This window comes from Phoxinus phoxinus (assembly GCF_949152265.1).
Source record: "Phoxinus phoxinus genome assembly, chromosome: 15".
NCBI lineage: Eukaryota > Metazoa > Chordata > Actinopteri > Cypriniformes > Leuciscidae > Phoxinus > Phoxinus phoxinus.
This window is the reverse complement of record NC_136890.1, coordinates 32,301,382-32,320,954: the sequence shown is the minus strand read 5'-3', so window position 1 is coordinate 32,320,954 and position 19,573 is coordinate 32,301,382. Positions and strand designations below refer to the sequence as shown.

The following is a 19,573-nucleotide window of genomic DNA, read 5'->3' as shown; positions in this document are numbered from 1 at the left end:
AGACTCTGGCAGGCTCTGTGTCTGGATCTGGTCCCTGAACTCTGTCCGCTCCTGATCGAGGATGTGATCCACCACGAGGAGGCGGTGCGGTCAGCGGGTGCCGAGGCTTTGTCCAGCGCCGTCAGCCAGTACCAGGAGCAGTCGGCCACCGTTCTGGCCCAACTCACTGAGCTCTACCACCAGAAACTCTACGTGAGTCTCACACACTGGAGATTTAAGACCCAGACATCAATATTTCATTAAGCCTTGTAGCACTTAATTAAAATTCATCTGGGAAATTAAAGCCGCTGTGTTAAGTGTCATAAATCACTCAGATGGGCTTTTATAATTCGTTTTTTTTATTCATTGCCCTAATATTATAAAATTGAATGGCCATCATTGTAAAGGCGAATCACTTTAGATTGACGTTTTTATGGGATTGCTTTGAGTGATGCTAAGGGATTTGTGTGTGTTTTGTGTTCAGAGACCTCCTCCGGTTCTGGACGCTCTGGGACGCATCATTTCTGAAGCTCCTCCAGACCAGTGGGAGGCCAGGTAAGAGCACTTAGTTTCAGTTTAATTTAGTTTTTGCTTAGTTTGTATCTATCTATCTATCTATCTATCTATCTATCTATCTATCTATCTATCTATCTATCTATCTATCTATCTATCGCTCTATCTATCTATCGCTCTATCTATCTATCTATCTATCTATCTATCGCTCTATCTATCGCTCTATCTATCTATTGCTCTATTTATCTATCTATCTATCTATCGCTCTATCTATCTATCGCTCTATCTATCGCTCTATCTATCTATTGCTCTATTTATCTATCTATCGCTCTATTTATCTATCTATCGCTCTATCTATCTATTGCTCTATCTATCTATCTATCGCTCTATCTATCTATCTATCGCTCTATCTATCGCTCTATCTATCTATTGCTCTATTTATCTATCTATCGCTCTATTTATCTATCTATCGCTCTATCTATCTATTGCTCTATCTATCTATCTATCGCTCTATCTATCTATCTATCGCTCTATCTATCTATCGCTCTATCTATCTATCTATCGCTCTATTTATCTATCTATCGCGCTATCTATCTATCTATCTATCGCTCTATCTATCTATCGCTCTATCTATCTATCGCTCTATTTATCTATCTATCGCTCTATCTATCGCTCTATCTATCGCTCTATCTATCTATCTATCGCTCTATCTATCGCTCGCTCTATCTATCTATCGCTCTATTTATCTATCTATCGCTCTATTTATCTATCTATCGCTCTATCTATCTATCGCTCGCTCTATCTATCTATCTTCTATCTATCTATCTATCTATCTATCTATCTATCTATCGCTCTATCTATCGCTCGCTCTATCTATCTATCGCTCTATTTATCTATCTATCGCTCTATTTATCTATCTATCGCTCTATTTATCTATCTATCGCTCTATTTATCTATCTATCGCTCTATCTATCGCTCGCTCTATCTATCTATCTATCTATCTATCTATCTATCTATCTATCTATTCATCCATTGTATTTAGATAACATCTGTGGCAATGTCTGAGTTATAGAAATTATAGTGGCTTAGAAAATGTCTTTTTTATTTCATGTTTTTTATTTCTTTTTAGTTTTATTTAGTTTGTATTTTTTTGTTTAATTTTAGTTACTTAGAAAAGTCTTATTTCTTTTTTGGGTTTTTGATTTCAGTTTAGTTTTTCTTTCTTTTCTAATTATAGTTATTTAGAAAATGTCTATTTTGTTTTTGATTTCTTTTTAGTTTTAGTTTATGTTCTATTTATGTATGTATTAACATTATAAAAAAAAGTTATTATATAGTTTAGGTAGGCTATTCATTTTAGATTTCATTCTTTACATAATTTTAGCACTCATGCGTGAATAGCAAGATAAAGTTTACTTTGTTTATCTTTTCAAGCTCTTTTTGAGGTAAGTGATTGGATAACTTGACACATGTCAGTCTCATGCAAAGACATGTAATATCCTGGTTATACCTTCAAAATGTATTTAACACTACATTTGCCCACAGAACTTCCATTTATAATGCATTATGTGTGTGTTTACAAAGTAACTTACAAAGGGTTATTTGCGATAATCAACATCATGCTACAGATGCGGTTCACCAGGATTGAGTTAAAAATCAGTCATATATCAGTTTCCTCCCTGGGACGGGCTTGTGAGTGATGCGTTTCCTGTGTGCAGGTGTGGCATTGCTCTGGCGCTGAATAAACTGGCTGAGTTCTTGGATGAGAGTCAGGTGTTGCCCCTGTTCCTGTTCTTTGTGCCCGACGCTCTTAACGACAGACACACAGAGGTGCGGCGCTGCATGCTGGAGGCGGCACTGTCCGCTCTCAACACACACGGCAAGGTAGTGTTACTCCATCAGACGCCTCGCTCTCGTTCTCCCGAAGCCACGCTCACTCTCTGATGCTGTTTCTGTCTCGCAGGACAACGTGAGCTCTCTGCTGCCCGTGTTCGAGGAGTTTCTGAAGAGCGCGCCGCAGGACGCCAGCTATGACTCTGTGAGGCAGAGTGTGGTCATCCTCATGGGCTCGCTGGCCAAACATCTGGACAAGAGTGACCCGAAAGTCAAACCCATCATGGCCAAGCTGATCACTGCCCTCTCAACTCCATCACAACAGGTCTGAAGCTAATTTTGCTTGTTTACTTTGTATTAAAGGAATCCCCTGGTATGAAGACATGTATAGCTTAATATAACGAAAATTATGTCTCTTATTTAAATATGTAGTAGAAAACCCATGAAAATGTATGTTATTTAAAAAAGTCGACATCGTTTTTGGTCTATGGGGGGCGCCATTTGTTATGTACACAGTACATTCTGCGTCGATGACGTTTCACTCGGTGAGCTACTGGCGCTTATTTCTATAGTCTTTGGCTTTTTAATGCAACACAACTCAAAATACACAACTCAGAAAATAAAATACAACTCAGAAAATGCGATACCACATTGTGTGGCTTTTGTTTGTCATTTTCAGTCAAAAGGCAACAAGAGAAGCAATATAAGAGTGCTTTTCTTGGAATAATAGGATGAGAAAAGCATGGGAAGATACCTGTGGATGACAAAACTTTATAAAAACCCGCTTCTTTTTTCTCTCCACTTTAGCCTTGATGCCTTTGAGTCTTTTAGTGGACCACAGCTACTCGACTAGCTTACAAACGGCTGAAGCAAGAAATGTTAGATACCATCTGTTAGGATGTCAACATGCCGACGCTAATCATGACTCGCGGCCGCTAGAGATGTTAATTTCCCTCGATAGCTGGGGCGTTTACACTCCTTTTGGGGGAAAAGTCATGGTACAGCATTTGGGTTAAACCTATACTTATATCCATCGCCACCTGTAAGCTCTTTCAGTAGCTGTGGTCATCATGTCAGTATTTTATTTTCAGAATTGTCTAATGCGAGATGTATTGTGGTAAAAATAGCAACAGATAGCGCTTGTAGTTCACGGAGTGCAACCATTTTACGTCATCAGAATAATGCCGCCTCTTATAGTTCAAAATATGTATAAAACGATGTGATTTTTTAAAAATAAAAATGATGGGTTTTCTACTACATATTTCAGTAAGAGGCATCATTTTCGTTATTTTAAGCCATGCGTGACTTAACACCCAGGGATCCCTTTGAACATCCATCTCAGATCGTCAAGTTTAATTTTATAGCACTTTTCTCAATGCTCCATTGTTTCTAAGCAGTAGGGCTGGGAGAAAAAAACAATTCGCCTAACTATCGTGATTTTTTTTGTTTGTTTACAGATTCGATATTAATTCAAATTAAATTGCTTTATTTTTGTCCTTGCTTATAGATGAGGTTGACAGAAGTTAACCACTTTGTTCCAACAGAGGATGGAATGAGTGTTAAGTGTCGTAAAGTGTCTGTCAATCATATCGCAACATTCAAAGCTGTGTTGGCGCAGCCGCTGACCCAGAGAGAGTTTGAGAATCACAAACAGTATGATCAGCCTCATAGCATCATTATTTCTGTGATACAATAGTTCATATTATCACAGAAGTACTAGGATAAAAATATAAGTTCAAATATAAACACTGCAATCAAAAGCAGAGTAATTCAGCTTTTGATAGAAACTAAAATAACGCGTTTATCGATTACATTCTTTCGCCACTAGGTGGCAACAAGTGACTGTTTTATTCAAGAGAATGTAGTATTGTATGATGCTTCTGAAATAAAAGTCAGAAAGATGTGATGAATTGTTTTTGTGAATATGACTCGTGTACATCATGTACAGTCTGTATAAGTGTATGATTTAGCTTTTCCCCAAAGAAAGAGCGAGCGCAATACATTGCAATATCGAATCGCCATACATAATCGCAATACATATCGTATCGGCACCCAAGTATCGTGATAGTATCGTGGTAGGTGTATCATCCCAGCCCTACAAAGCAGCTTTTCCATGCATTATTAACATGATCTTAATCTTCATAATCGTATTTAACAGATAAGAGCTGGGCGATAATATACGGTAGTTCAAATGTTTCGATGATACAAGCAATCAAGCAGTTGAGATTTGCTATCTAGTGTGTGTATATATATATATATATATAATGTATATGTATTTGTAACTGTTTGGTTATTTGTCTCATTAAGTGACAGTGGTGCATATAAATGACAGCGTTAAAATATTCCCATCCATCCGTCTCTGTCTGGCGCTGCTCAGGTCCAGGAGTCGGTGGCGAGTTGTCTTCCTCCTCTGGTTCCTGCTATAAAGGAGGACGCTGGTGGGATGGTGCGGAAGCTCCTGCAGCTCCTGTTGGAGAGCGATAAATACGCCGAGCGGAAGGGAGCCGCGTACGGGCTGGCCGGGCTGGTCAAAGGTCTGGGAATCCTGTCTCTCAAACAGCAGGAGATCATGAGCACTCTGACCGACGCCATCCAGGACAAGAAGAACTCCAGACGCAGAGAAGGTGAGGGAGGCTGCGGCTTAACAAGGCATTGTTTAAGGAAAAACTAATGCTTTACCTTACAGTTAAGTGTGCTTTATTGGCATGACAAATTATATATATATATATATTAATATTTATTAAAACTAATATTTTATTATACATTTATACACTGCTTGACCAAATGTGCTGTTTGGATTTAAATAGGCAAATGTTTAACGCTCTGGGGACGAATTGGGCGGTATCGCCCAAAATTGCGTACTTTTACAAATGTGTAATTTTCTTAAAAACTATTAATGATAGAGAGGTGCCAATCAGAGGAAGGTTACCATGACGTATTCTAGCTAATAGCCTTGCAAGTGATGGTACCATAGTAAAGGGACAGCTATGTACAAACCGCGTCGAGTGGAGGAGACAGAGAGCGAACGGAGCGGAGCATCACAGAGCGCAAACAATTACAAATGTCTGTCAAGCAAAGGGTTTGAAAATATATCTTTTGTTCAAAAACTGTTCACTATTGTTGTGTGAGGGGTGATTTTCAGTAATAAATGACAAAAATAACATTTTCGTTTTTGAAATTCTCTTGTTTATTGTACATTTTTCACTCATACTTCCTTTATAAACGCATTACATGCATGCTTATGTTAGCTTAGGGTCTTCTGAATCCATAGATACCAAACACATGGTGTCCCGTCACCATTACATATGATATGGTTTATAAGCCCAAATGTAAAAATTTAGAAAACGGACCAAAAAGGGCTTAGTCCCCAGAGGGTTAAGAGTCTGTGATTGGCTCATTATTTCAGTGATTATTATGTTTCTAGCATGTTGTAATGACCAATACAATGCTTCTTGATGGAAATAAATGCATCAGCACATCACAAACACTTTCACTGAGTTTAAGCTCTGGACTATAAAGGAGGTTGGAGCGGAGGTAATAAACTAAGGTTGTTTATTAATAATAAATAAATAAATATTACATTAAAACTGAAATTAAAAACACCAATGCAAATGAAGGATACCAGTAATAAGAAATAAGTAATGATGAAATAAATGGACTGATTTTGAGCCGGTGGTCAGTGCATGAGTTGTGGTGCACATGTGGGTAAAGCAGGTTCGAGTCTGGCTTGTGTGCTGTTCCCATTCCCTGCTCTCTTCCTTTCCACAGAAAGTTAAACATTCAAGAAAATAATTTTTTTTTCGATTAATCGATTTTTAAAATGTGGTCGATTCAAAATCGATTCTCAAAGGCCAAAAATATTTTTTTTTGCCATATTTATTTATACCTATCACCCAAAAGCCAGTATTAGTTTTCCTACAGTGTTCTAGGCTTGCAGCCTCCATTTTACAGATAATGCTGTGAGATTTTATGTTAGTTCTCTCTTAAACATAAAATAACCTGATCCTGATTGATCAAGGCATGCGACTGTTCTGACTTGTCTAATTTTCAGCATCAATTTTTCATCTTGCATCAAAATCCTGTCTATTCATTGTATGCAGTTGAAGTTGGGTTTTAATGTACCCAAGAGTAACTAAAATTAAAAAAAAGTTTAATATACAGGTTTGTGGCTCTATTTCTTTTTATGAATTAACCACTCGTAAACTTATGTTCACCGTTTAAAAATAAAGGATTTGTATTAAATCTATATTCATTGAGTCGAATCGGGAATCGAATTTAGAATCGAAATTGAATCGAATCGAATTCAGAGGTTGCGAATCGAAATCGAATCGAATTGGATTATCTGAATCGATACCCAGCCCTAATGTTATAATTGAGCTAAAGCATAGAGTTGAAGGTAACACCAAGCCCTTAATTCTCTCTCTCACAGGTGCTCTGTTCGCGTTTGAGATGTTGTGTAACATGCTGGGGAAGTTATTTGAACCGTATGTGGTCCACGTCCTCCCTCACCTGCTGCTCTGTTTCGGTGATGGGAACCAGTACGTCAGAGAGGTACGAACACTCCTCCGGTCTCACACTGCATCATAACCAGTTTTATTTGCCCACACTTGTGGTCTTTGCACTTGACCACTTGTCTACTTGCATGATGTATTTCCTGTATTTGTAAGTGTTCAAGTAGGCGTGAAGACTTCAAGTTTTTCCCTTTTTCTTGTGACTATCGTGGATGCGCACATTGCGATATTGATGCTAAATTGTGCAGCACTAACCACTACCATTATCACATATGCTATGATAATAATATAATCAGATGTTTTTATTTGGCTGTGATTGTCCGCTTTCCGTAAGGATGGAGAAATAGATAATATTGTAAATGAATGCTGCGTCATGATTTGTCGTTGGTCTGTGTGTCAGGCTGCGGACGACTGTGCCAAGGCTGTGATGAGGAATCTGAGCGCTCACGGGGTGAAGCTGGTGCTGCCGTCTCTGCTGGTGGCACTGGAGGAGGAGTCCTGGAGGACCAAAGCAGGTCTGCTCATCACTGCACACTGTCGACACAGTATTCATCAAATATTACCATATGAATGTGTAAAAATGCATTTTTTTGTGTGTGTGTGTCTGAATTCTTGGGAAGCTAAATAGTTTTTGAGAGTGTGTAGTGTTCAACCCTATAATTATTGTTTTTTAAATTGATACGTTTAATATTTATACATATATTTATTATTATAGTACATTTTATTTTAATTATTATAATGATTTTTTTATATCATAATTACTATTGTTTATTTTATATTATTATAATAATTTATTTATTAATCACTGTTTCACATGGAAATGCAGAGCATTGTCTAATCATTTTTTATAGTATTTTAATTATAATTATAATCATAGTAGTTTCTTTCATACTTATATATTTTAGATTTATTATTATTATTTGTATTTTATAATTAATTATCACTGTCTCACGTGGAAATGCAGAGCATTGTTTATTTTATTATTTTAATTTTATTAGCACATTTTAATTATTATTATTCATTTTAGATATATTTTTTTTATAAATCATAACTGTCTCACTTTTTTTACTATAGTATAGTATTTTTATTTTTATAATTACCGGTATTTTTTTATTTCTAAAAATTTTATATTTAATTATCAATTATTAGTTTTTTATTTTAATCTTTATAATTATATATTATTATTATTTATTTAATATATAGCTGTATTTTTTGTTGTCATCATTATCGCTATCGTACTTGAAGCATAGTGTTTTAGTGTTCTGTCTAATGTGTGTGTAGGGTCCGTGGAGCTGTTGGGTGCGATGGCGTACTGCGCTCCTAAGCAGTTGTCCTCGTGTCTCCCGAACATCGTTCCCAAGCTGACGGAGGTTCTGACGGACTCTCATGTGAAGGTGCAGAAGGCCGGTCAGCAAGCGCTCCGACAGATCGGCTCTGTTATCCGCAACCCTGAGATCCTGGGTATGAAGCATTCATGTTTGAAGAAGAGCTTAAATCAGTATTTGTCTGTCTAGGATGTTGGTTGTAGAGATGCACCGATTACAATTTTCTAGGCCGATATCTGATTTTTCATTGAGTTTGAGCTGCTGATACCGGTTTTAGCCGAGCGCACACAAATATTTATTTTCCTTTTATATATATATATATATATATATATATATATATATATATATATATATATATATATACATACATTTACCCAAACTGAATAATAAAAACAAGTGTAAATGGGTAAATTTTCTATAAATATAGATTAATTTGTGGCACTTTTAAATCAATATTTATTTAATAAAACTATAATAAATCATATTTATTTTATCCATCAAAAGCTTGCTTTCACTTTAATTGAGCGTGAGCAGCGCAGCAGAAATAGACTCGCCGTGCTTCACTGCCGCTCCTGCGTGTAAACGCACTCATTGATTAACATGCACGCCGAAATAGATACGCGCCGCTCACGCTTACAGTGTGAAACGGCCATAATTCACAAGGTTTCCTACATGTGCGTTCCGTGTGATGCTGATGTTGGGTGATGTTAATCATGCGGCGCCCGAGTGCATTTGACCGGCATAAAATCGGCATATCTCGGACTTGGCCGATCACGTGAAAATCGGCCAATTCCAATCTCTAGTTTGTTGTGTAAATCTGCTAGGTTTTGGGTGGGTGTGAAGTGTGGCACAGTGTTAATGGACTGGAGCTTTAGTGTTGTGATGGCACTGAACTGATATTGTGAATTGGGCAGCGATCACCCCCATCCTGCTGGACGCTTTGACTGACCCGTCTCATAGGACGCATCACTGCCTGCAAACGCTGCTGGACACCAAGTTTGTGCACTTCATCGACGCTCCGTCTCTGGCTCTGATAATGCCCATCGTCCAGAGAGCGTTCCAGGACCGATCCACCGACACGCGCAAGATGGCTGCGCAGATCATCGGAAACATGTACTCACTAACTGACCAGAGGGTAGGACATGATTCTGACCGCAACTGGCTCTTTTATATCCTAGATATTGTGGATGTTAGAAATGTTGAAAAGTTGACAACCTCTGGTGCCTTTTTTCCCCATCCAAGAAATGCAAGCGGATTGGATGATCCACATTTGCAATCATTCATAAACAAAAGATACACATACAATACCCTTCAAAGGTTCATTAAAAAAATTAGTTGTTGGAAAAATGTATTCAGCAAGGACGCATTAAGTTGATCAAAAGTGACAGTAAAGACATTTATAATGTTACAATTTTCTTTTTTTAATAAATGCAGTTATTTTCATCTTTCTATTAATCATAGAATCCTGAAAATATATCTATCAGTTTCCACAAAATATGAAGCAGCACAACTGTTTTCAACATTGATAATAATCAGAAATGTTTCTTGAACAGCAAATCAGCATATTAGAATTATTTCTGAAGGATCATGTGACACTGAAGACACTGAATCTGAAAATCAATAAAAAATATATTACATTTTAAAATATATTCAGATAGAAAACTGTTATTTTAAATTTCAATAATATTTCTGTTTTTACTTTATTTTTGACTTATCAAGAGACTTCTTTCAAAAACAAACAAAAAAATCTTAATGATTCCAAACTTTTCACTGGTATTGTAATAGCAGTTTTATTATTTATTTAATATTTCAATGCATTGTTATTTATATAACTGTTTTTCATGTCTTTTTTTTTAAATAAATAATGTGGCTTGAGCATCCCCTGATTATTTATAGCCTATAAAATTCTATTAGAATTAAATGCTTTTTAAACAGCTGTACGCCACCTTAGGCCAGTAATTTTAGATAAGAACATCTGTTAACAATGGTAAATAACTGTAACACACGGCCTTGAGTGGCTCATTGCTTTAATATCTTTTTTTTATGCCGTATTGTTTTGCAGGATCTGTCTCCATACCTACCCAGCGTGATTCCAGGACTCAAAGCGTCTCTGTTGGACCCCGTGCCCGAGGTACTATCGTCTGCACTGATCCGTGGAAACTCCTATAGCCCACTCATAAACTGTTTTTAACGGCGTCTGTCAATCTCTCTCAGGTGCGGACCGTGTCTGCTAAGGCTCTGGGTGCCATGGTGAAGGGTATGGGCGAGACTTGCTTCGATGATCTGGTGCCGTGGCTCATGGAGACGCTGGCGTCAGAACAGAGCTCTGTGGACCGCTCTGGTGCCGCTCAAGGTGATTCACTGCAGCACACACACACACACACACACACACACACACACACACACACACACACACACACACACACTACTAGTGCACTTTTCCCCAGAGGAGGACTTGCTCTTAAAGGGATGGTTCGGTGGAATTTCAACCTAGTGTCCTTTACACCATGACCTCGAGCCATTTTTTGCAGATGTTAAATAGTTGTTTTTCCCTAATAAAGGTAAAATCTATATTTTGAGTAATTATATTCTAAGTTTTTTCTTCCTGTGACGGTGAATTACACCGTTATGAATATAGTTTGTTTAATTATAAACAAGCCCAAAATAAATCAAGAATCTTATTTTAAAATACCTATGCTTTGCTATTGCCGGCTGCTCATTCAAAAAGATATGTAAAATATGCACTCTTAAAACAATCTTCCATATATAAACACCAAGTAAACCTTGTCATACTTCATCAACCGTAGATCATAAGCAATCTATTGGCATAAATGTGTAGTATTCATTGTAAACTGCTCTGAACCCGTGAACCAGTAGAATGTGAAACAGCGTCATGTTCCTGCTTTTTATTTATATAATTAAATCATCGCCTTATTAAAATTTAATAATCACATTAGGCTCTATCACGATTCCTGTTTTTCTATCCCCAAATTTAAGACCTTTTAAAATATAATAAATTAGTTTGTTATGCCATTTAAGATATTGCATATGTGACCCTGGACCTTATGGGTCATTTTTATTTATTTATTGAGATTTATACATCATCTGAAAGCTGAATTAATAAGCATATTTATTAACAATAATTGGCCGAGATACAACTATTGAAAATCTGGAATCTGAGGGTGCAAAAAAATCTAAATATTGAGAAAATCTCCTTTAACGTTGTGCATTTATGTTCACGATTGTGCTGCATTCACTCACAAAAATACATGTTTTATATATTTAAGTTTAGGAATTTACTAAATATCTTCATGGATCATGATCTTTACTTAATATCCTAATGATTTTTGGCATAAAAGAAAAATTTATCATTTTGACACATACAATGTATAGTTGGCTATTGCCACAGATATACCCGTGCGACTCCAGACTGGGTTTGTGGTCCAGGGTCACATATAAGATTACTTTTTATGACCTTAAGTTTCATAAAACTGGAACTGAGCATGATTACACCAGTGTGTGTGTCTATAATCTATATGAATGTTGTGCTGTATTCCTGTGTTAGGTCTGGCTGAGGTGATGGCAGCGTTAGGTGTGGAGAAGCTGGATAAACTGATGCCAGACGTGGTCCAGACGGCCAGTAAAGTGGACATCGCTTCTCACGTCAGAGACGGATACATCATGTTGTTCATCTACCTCCCTCTGACCTTTGGGGACAGATTCACCCCATACGTGGGTCCCATCATTCCCTGCATCCTAAAGGTCAGACAACATGTTTAAATGCGTATTAATCACTTCGCATTGTTCCTCTTGTGCATTTTCAAGTTCAACAGAAGTTCAAACACAAGTTTTAAAAAGTATTTAAATTGTTTGTTGTCAACATGAAATTAAAATTGTGATGCTTTATTTATTTTCTTAATAAAATAAATATAGATTTATTATGAGAATGTTTATTTTAATAATTAAGCAAATGTTTACATTTTTAATATTTATGGATGTATTTTCTTACTAATCAATTATTATTAAAGTGGTTAATGTTTTTTTTCTAATATGTATTTATTAAAAATATTAAGAAATGTATTTTCTTAGTACCGTAATAGTTTATTACTAAGAAAATAAATATCTCAATATGTATTTTCTTAATTTAAATATTAATTTATGTGAAATTATTTTTTATTATATTTAATAAATACATATTTATTTATTAGTTTATTTTCCTTATATTTAAGAAAATAAATATTATGAAATAAATAAATATTTATTTTCTTAATACATTTTCCTGGTTATTTTGCGTTGATGGATCAGTCCATGTTTCTCTAAAGAAAAACTTTCATTAAAATGTAATAACTCTGGTTAACTATATTTTTCTTTGACTTGAACCAGGCCATGTGGGTGGGAAAAAATATTAACCAATAATATTTGACTCTCATTCAATATCCTATACTACTTTTCACAATCCTACTTTCACTCTTCACAAATATTGTTTCTCTCAAATTCATAATTGCGTTCCATTACGTTGTTTGTCCAGGAATATTGTTCTCATCTAGTCATTGATAAGCTGGTCTGTTTGATTAACTCTGGGTAGATAAAGATCTGTGTGTGTGTGTGTGTGTGTTCGTTCAGGCTCTGGCCGATGAGAACGAGTACGTGCGAGACACGGCCCTGCGTGCGGGCCAGCGCATCATCAGCATGTACGCCGAGACCGCCATCGCTTTACTGCTGCCAGAGCTGGAGCAGGGCCTGTTTGATGACCTCTGGAGGATCAGGTACCACACACACACTCTCCCATCAGCCTATTAAAGGGATTGTTCACCCAAAAATTACAATTAGCCCGTGATTTACTCACCCTCGAGCCATTCTAGGTGTATATGACATTCTTCTTTCAGACGAATACAATCGGAAGTTATGTTAAAAAAAATGTTTGGCTCTTCCAAGCTTTATAATGGCTGTGAATGGCCGTTTATGTTTTGAAGTCCATAAAAGCGCATTCATCCATCATAAAAGTGCTCCACACGGCCCTGCGGGGGTTAATAAAGGCCTTCTGATGCGATTGTGTTTGAAAAATATCCATATTTAAAACTTTATCGACTAAAATAACTAGCTTCCGGGAGACGGCCCACGCATCGGTTTACGGCAAAAGAGTAACCCCCAATTTCCACCAGATGCGTTACGGCTGCGGAACGCCTCAGCTGCGTGACAGCTCCGTGTTCCGTCGTCCGTCAATACCCACCAGGTCCGGATTTGTTGCGTAGCGGCTGCGGCCGAGGACCCACGAGATCTCGCTAATTCACGTGTGATCGCGCGATATGTAGTTTCGATTAACAGAACCACCAAACCAGGAACAGTTTTCCGCCATGATCATCATATTTTCCGCCAAATATGATCCACCATGATCACGGTGTATTTTATTTTGAAAATTAAACGGATCTTTTATTTTGTTTTGGTTTGTTCTGTTTTTTTGCTCGACTTCCTGTCCTGCGCACTCTGCCCTGTAGTGCTGCGGAGCTCTCCGGCATCCGGCAAAAATAGAAGCTCTGTGTATCAGCTCCGGAGGGCTGCGGACCGCCGGAGTCGGAACGCAGCCGTACCGCAGTCAGTGGAAATACACACATTGACTTTAATGGAAACCGATTGACTCCGCAGCCGTGCCGGAGCCGTAACGCAGCGGTAACGCATCTAGTGGAAATTGGGGGTTACACTGGACTTGACGCATTGACAAACACGGATGCGCAGATGATAGAGCAAAACAAAACACCAGTCACGAATTAGAAGTCTATAACGAGAATTTGTAAAGAGAGATGTGGGAGGAGCTTGAGTTTGTTGCCCAGCCCTGTTTGTTTGAACCGCGAGAGGCGTCAAATCTTACGCTACTCCTACATCTACGTCATACATCGTCCAGTGTTACTCTTGTGCCGTAAGTCGACTTGCGTTGGCCGTCTGCCGGAAGCTAGTTTAGTCGATAAAGGCCCAGTTTACACGTACTGTACATGGTTATTTTGAAAAACTGAGACATTTCCCTTCGTTTACACACAAATGGAGAATTCGCCTCTGAAAACGATTCTTTGTAAAAACTCCGGCCAGAGTGGAGATTTTGGAAAACTTTGTTTTTACGTTTGCATGTAAACTGAGAACAACTGAGTTTTAGGCAGCCGACGTCACAGTATGAGACTATTTTCGGGATTCTGATTGGCTAACGTGGGCTTGAGCTTCTCGTTACACTGCCACCTACAGGTTTGGCTTGCTCTAGACGGCATATACACGGGTTCATGTAAACGAACACTTTTCTGAAAACTGACAAGTGTGCACGATGTTATTTTTGAAAACGGAGAGGGTGAAATGTCCGTTTATGAAAAAAAGCCGCCCACGTGTAAACGTAGCCAAAGTTTAAATATGAATATTTTTCTTACACGAACGCGCTGCTTCACATCAGAAGGCCTTTATTAACCCTCGCAGAGCCGTGTGGAGCACTTTTATCATGGATGGATGCACTTTGAAGGACTTCCAAAAACCCATTCACTCCCATTATAAAGCTTGGAAGACATCTTTTAATATAACTCTGATTGTATTCATCTGAAAGAAGAATGTCGTATACACCTAGGATGGCTTGAGGGTGAGTACATCATGGGCTAATTTTCATTTTTGGGTGAACTATCCCTTTAATGCTCCTTCCATCAGTTCACAAGTTTAGACTGGTGCTGATGCTGAGGGTTTGTGTTCTCTTAGATTCAGCTCGGTGCAGTTGCTAGGAGACCTGCTGTTCCATATCTCCGGGGTCTCGGGAAAGATGACTACAGAGACGGCGTCAGAGGATGACAATTTTGGCACGGCCCAGTCAAATAAGGTAACATGTAATGAGCCCCTGGATTCATGGCATTCAGGACAGCTGTGCTTTTATTAGAATACGAAAATATATTCCTCATTTCCCGTTGTGTCCGTGTTTAAGGAAACAGTGTGTGTAAATGTTGTATTTTTACTGACTTTTCCCCAGGCCATCATTGGAGCGCTGGGCGCAGAGAGACGTAACCGTGTGCTTTCGGGGCTCTACATGGGCCGCTCAGACACACAGCTGGTGGTGAGACAGGCGTCTCTTCACGTGTGGAAGATCGTGGTGTCCAACACGCCACGCACGCTTCGAGAAATCCTGCCCACCCTCTTCACGCTTCTGCTGGGCTTCCTGGCCTCCACCTGCCCGGACAAGAGAACGGTACAACAACTGCGGTCCGCTTTCAGTCTCAACAGAAAAACATGCATGTGTGGTGTTTGGAAATTGGTTTCCATTCAAACAATTGCTTCAGAATTGTAGTTTTACATTATTTAGAAAGCAACGTGTATTTAGGATCATACACATTGTGGCGTAATGATATTTATTTATACATAACTTTTTAGATTTTGATTAATAAAATACAATTAATAAAATTGTAGTAGGACTTTTGTGTAGTTTGGAAATCTATGTGTATTAACCTTCATACACATTGTGCTTTAATGTTTTTATCATTAATATTTAAATTAGTTTTTTGGTCTTGATTTTGATTACCGATACCGTATGTTTGTAAAGCATTGTGTATAGCATTATCCACATTGTGCCGTAATAATGCAGATTATTATGGCATTATAAAAATATATTTATTTTAGGGAGGGGGTCAAGATTTTTTATTTTATTTTAATATTTTTTTTATTTTTTATTAATGAAATACCATAATTACTTTTATAGTAGGACTTATGTAGTTTGGAAATCAATGTGTATTTACCTTCATACGCATTGTGCTGTAATATTTTGTTTTTATTATTATTATTTAAAAGTTTTGGGGGGTTTTTTGGACTAGATTTTGATGAATAAAATACAGTAATGAACTGTAGTAGGACTTTTATTTCATTTGGAAATCATTTGCATTTTATAGCATTATCCATTTTTCTGTAATAATGCAGATTAAAATACCATAATTGTGCCATAATGAAAGTATGCAATACTTTTTTTAATTATTATTATACAATTTTTGGTCAATTGTTATAAAAAAAAAATCAAAAACAAACAAACAATTTGATGAATAAAATACCTTAATGAATTATAGTAGGACTTTTACATCATGTGAAAATCAATGTGTATTTAGCATTATCCACATTGTGCCGTAATGTTTCCTTAATTATTATTTATTTTTTCATTATTAATTATTACATTTCTTTTCATCATAGATTTTGTTGAATAACCGACAGTGTTGTTAAAGTTAATGGTCTGTGTTTCCCCGTCTGTCCTGCTCCAGATCGCTGCTCGTACTTTGGGTGACCTGGTGAGGAAACTGGGTGAGAAGATCCTGCCCGAGATCATTCCCATCCTGGAGGAAGGTCTGCGCTCAGATAAGAGTGACGAGAGGCAGGGCGTGTGTATCGGCCTCAGCGAGATCATGAAGTCCACCAGCAAAGATGCAGTGAGTTGCAGCTGATAGAATAACGCTTGATTTTGTTCATATCATTAGCCACGGTTCCACCGAAATTACCTGGAACAGTTTTGTCCAAGGAAAACAGATATTTACCAGGAACTTAATTTAGACCCTGGTTCCTGCTGTGGAAACAATTACCCCTATTCCACCAAGGTAGTTTGATACCCCTTTTCCACCAACAAGAACCGGGTGCTGGTTCAGAGCCAGAGCCAGAGCTGGTTCAGAGTTGGTTCGACTGACGAGCTTACTAAGAACCGGTTTGCCTTTCCACCGGCTAGAGAGCCACAACAGAGCCAGATCTTACGTCACTGTATACGTCTCATGTTGCCCAGCAACCGCTAGTGCGGTAGCGCCAAACACAAACACGCCAGGCTTGTTCGAGATGCATCGGCTTCTTGCAGATGACATCAAAGCACTCCGATAGCGATCTAAAAACACAAGGAGTCCTATGCTCTCCAAACACTACCGCAGCTCCGATCGGTCCTCGCCGCTTCTATGCATCTCGAACAAGCCATCAACAATAACGGACGTTGCAATACTATGGATGCTCATGGGATTGCAAAAATACATCGGAATCCAACGCGTCCGTGCAGCGCGCCGTAACTTACATAGACGTATATTATAATCGAGCTGCTATTAGCTCGACTAGCTGCTATTTAAAAATGGCGGTCACAAGTTTCTATTCGACGTGTTGGTCACGGTAACCCCGCCCCCAGCCCCTGACGCAAGCGGTTCTTACTTGGCTCCGTTCTAGACCAGCAATGATTTGGTGCTACTTAAGAACCAGTTTTACTGGTTCGGAGCTGGTGCTTTGGCGGTGGAAAAACAAAGAACCGATTTGAAACTAGGCTCTGGCTCCGAACCAGCACCAGCTCTGCCTTGGTGGAAAAGGGGTATGAGTGCTGGTTCAGAGCCAGAGCCTAGTTTCAAATCAGTTCTTTGTCTTTCGACGCCCAAAGCACCAGCTCTGAACCAGGAAAAGTGGTTCTTAAGTAGCACCAATACATTGCTGGTCTAGAAGAACCGCTTGCGTCAGGGGCTGGGGGCGTGTCCAACAAGATGAACAGAAACTTGTGACCGCCATTTTTTAAATAGCAGCTAATAGCAGCTCGATTGTAATCTCCGTCTATCCACGAACATGTTGGATTCGGCGTGTTTGGATGCCGATTTAGGTTCGCAAAGCCATGAGCATCTATAGTAACGCAACGACCGCCATCGTTTATAGAAGGCTAGTTCGAGATGCATCGGAGCGGCGCAGACCGATCGGAGCTGTGGGAGTGTTTGGAGAGCATACAAGTCCTTGTGCTTTAGGATTGCTCTCGCAGTGCTTCGATGTCATGTGCCGATCGGTTTGCGAGAAGCCGATACATCTCGAACAATCCTGGTGTGTCTGTGTTTTGCGCTTCCGCGCTAGCATTGCTGGGCAACATGAGATGTATACAGTGACGTAAGATCTGGCTCTGTGGCGTCTCTCTAGCCTTTAGGAAGGGAAACCAGTTCATAGAAGGCTCGTCAGTCGAACCAACTCCAAACTGACAATAGCTCTGGTTCTGAACTAGCTAGTTCATGCTGGTGGAAAAGGGATAACTGAGTACCTCCCCAGTTCCTGGGGAAAGTTCCTGCGGTGTAAACGCGGCTATTGATCATATGACTGATGTGTGTGTGTCAGGTTCTGGTGTTCTCCGAGTCTCTGGTTCCCACCGTGAGAAAGGCCCTGTGTGATCCTCTGGAGGAGGTTCGTGAAGCGGCTGCTAAAACCTTCGAGCAGCTCCACGCCACCATCGGTCACCAGGCCCTCGACGACATTCTGCCTGCGCTCCTCAGACAACTGGTACTGCTTTCTACCCACAATCCTCGCCTTTACCTTGCACTACTGTTCTAAACACTACTGTTCAAAAGTTTGGGGTTGGTAAGATTTCTTCATGTTTTTGAAAGACGTCTCTTCTGCTCACTAAAGCTGCATTTATTTGATCAAAAATAGTCAAATCTATTTGAAGTGGATCAAAACCTTTCATTAAAGTTATGCATGTATTTTGAACAATACCATTTCTTGTCTTGGGACAACTTTGATTAACTTTTTTGACCCACTTCAAATGTTGACTACTGTATTTGCAAATATTAAATTTGAAAGATTCTTTGATGAATATAAGGTTCAAAAGCATTTATTTGACTCTTTGTTTGTAACAGTATAAATGTCTTAACTCTCACTTTTGATCAATTTAATGCATCCTTGCTGAATAAAAGTATTGATTCTTTAAAAGACGTCACACACTATGCTTTCCTGTCATAACACTATGAATGTGTGGTGGTTGTGATTGTGGTATGAATGCATGGGGGAGTGGTTGGGGTGTGGTGGGAGGTTTGAAGCTTGTCTTGTTAAATACAATAAAAAGACGTCACACTTTTAACCCTATAGTTGCCAGTTTCTATCACCCAAGCTGCTTTGAAGCATGTATGTTTTGTGAAAAGCACTAAAATGTACATGTTTTTCTGCAGGAGGATGAAGAGACGTCAGAGTTTGCGTTGGATGGATTGAAACAGGTCATGGCTGTGAAGAGTCGGTCAGTCCTGCCTTATCTGGTTCCCAAGGTGAGTTCTCTTTACTAGTGTCCTCTTTTACCTAACCTGATTTGTAGACTACTGTATGCAGGCTTTGACTATCTTTATAAAAGCAGCTTTTTCTGGCCAAGAACCGCCCACCATCTCACTGACATTTAAAGTGATAAACCACAGGGTTTTTTTTCATTTGTTTACTTGTTGCTAAACATCTCCATGTAAACAATGATACTTCAAAGATTTGATATCACAAACCTCTCTAAGTTTGTCTAACTCTTGCTGCTCATTATATCCGCCCAATATTCCTTAAATCTGACTTTGTTTCCCTGTGCACACCGATTTAGCCACACAATGAAAATTGAAATCTATTCAAATTATACTACTGCATGTATATATCCATCCTTATCCAGGATACATACAG

At 38.6% G+C, this 19,573-nt stretch overlaps 1 protein-coding gene across 1 annotated transcript in view; it reads left to right on the top strand.

The window, feature by feature from the left end:
- Positions 1–19,573, top strand: part of gcn1 (GCN1 activator of EIF2AK4) — a 63,198-nt gene that overhangs the window by 30,654 nt on the left and 12,971 nt on the right. The window contains exons 30-47 of the mRNA XM_079636702.1: positions 3–192; positions 464–534; positions 2,211–2,376; positions 2,456–2,650; positions 4,703–4,949; positions 6,755–6,876; positions 7,237–7,351; positions 8,118–8,297; positions 9,076–9,296; positions 10,224–10,292; positions 10,376–10,514; positions 11,727–11,923; positions 12,785–12,927; positions 14,885–15,002; positions 15,150–15,365; positions 16,420–16,584; positions 18,266–18,427; positions 19,093–19,185. Coding sequence (XP_079492828.1) covers positions 3–192; positions 464–534; positions 2,211–2,376; positions 2,456–2,650; positions 4,703–4,949; positions 6,755–6,876; positions 7,237–7,351; positions 8,118–8,297; positions 9,076–9,296; positions 10,224–10,292; positions 10,376–10,514; positions 11,727–11,923; positions 12,785–12,927; positions 14,885–15,002; positions 15,150–15,365; positions 16,420–16,584; positions 18,266–18,427; positions 19,093–19,185 — 2,809 coding nt within the window. The remainder of the gene's footprint in view (positions 1–2; positions 193–463; positions 535–2,210; positions 2,377–2,455; positions 2,651–4,702; positions 4,950–6,754; positions 6,877–7,236; positions 7,352–8,117; positions 8,298–9,075; positions 9,297–10,223; positions 10,293–10,375; positions 10,515–11,726; positions 11,924–12,784; positions 12,928–14,884; positions 15,003–15,149; positions 15,366–16,419; positions 16,585–18,265; positions 18,428–19,092; positions 19,186–19,573) is intronic.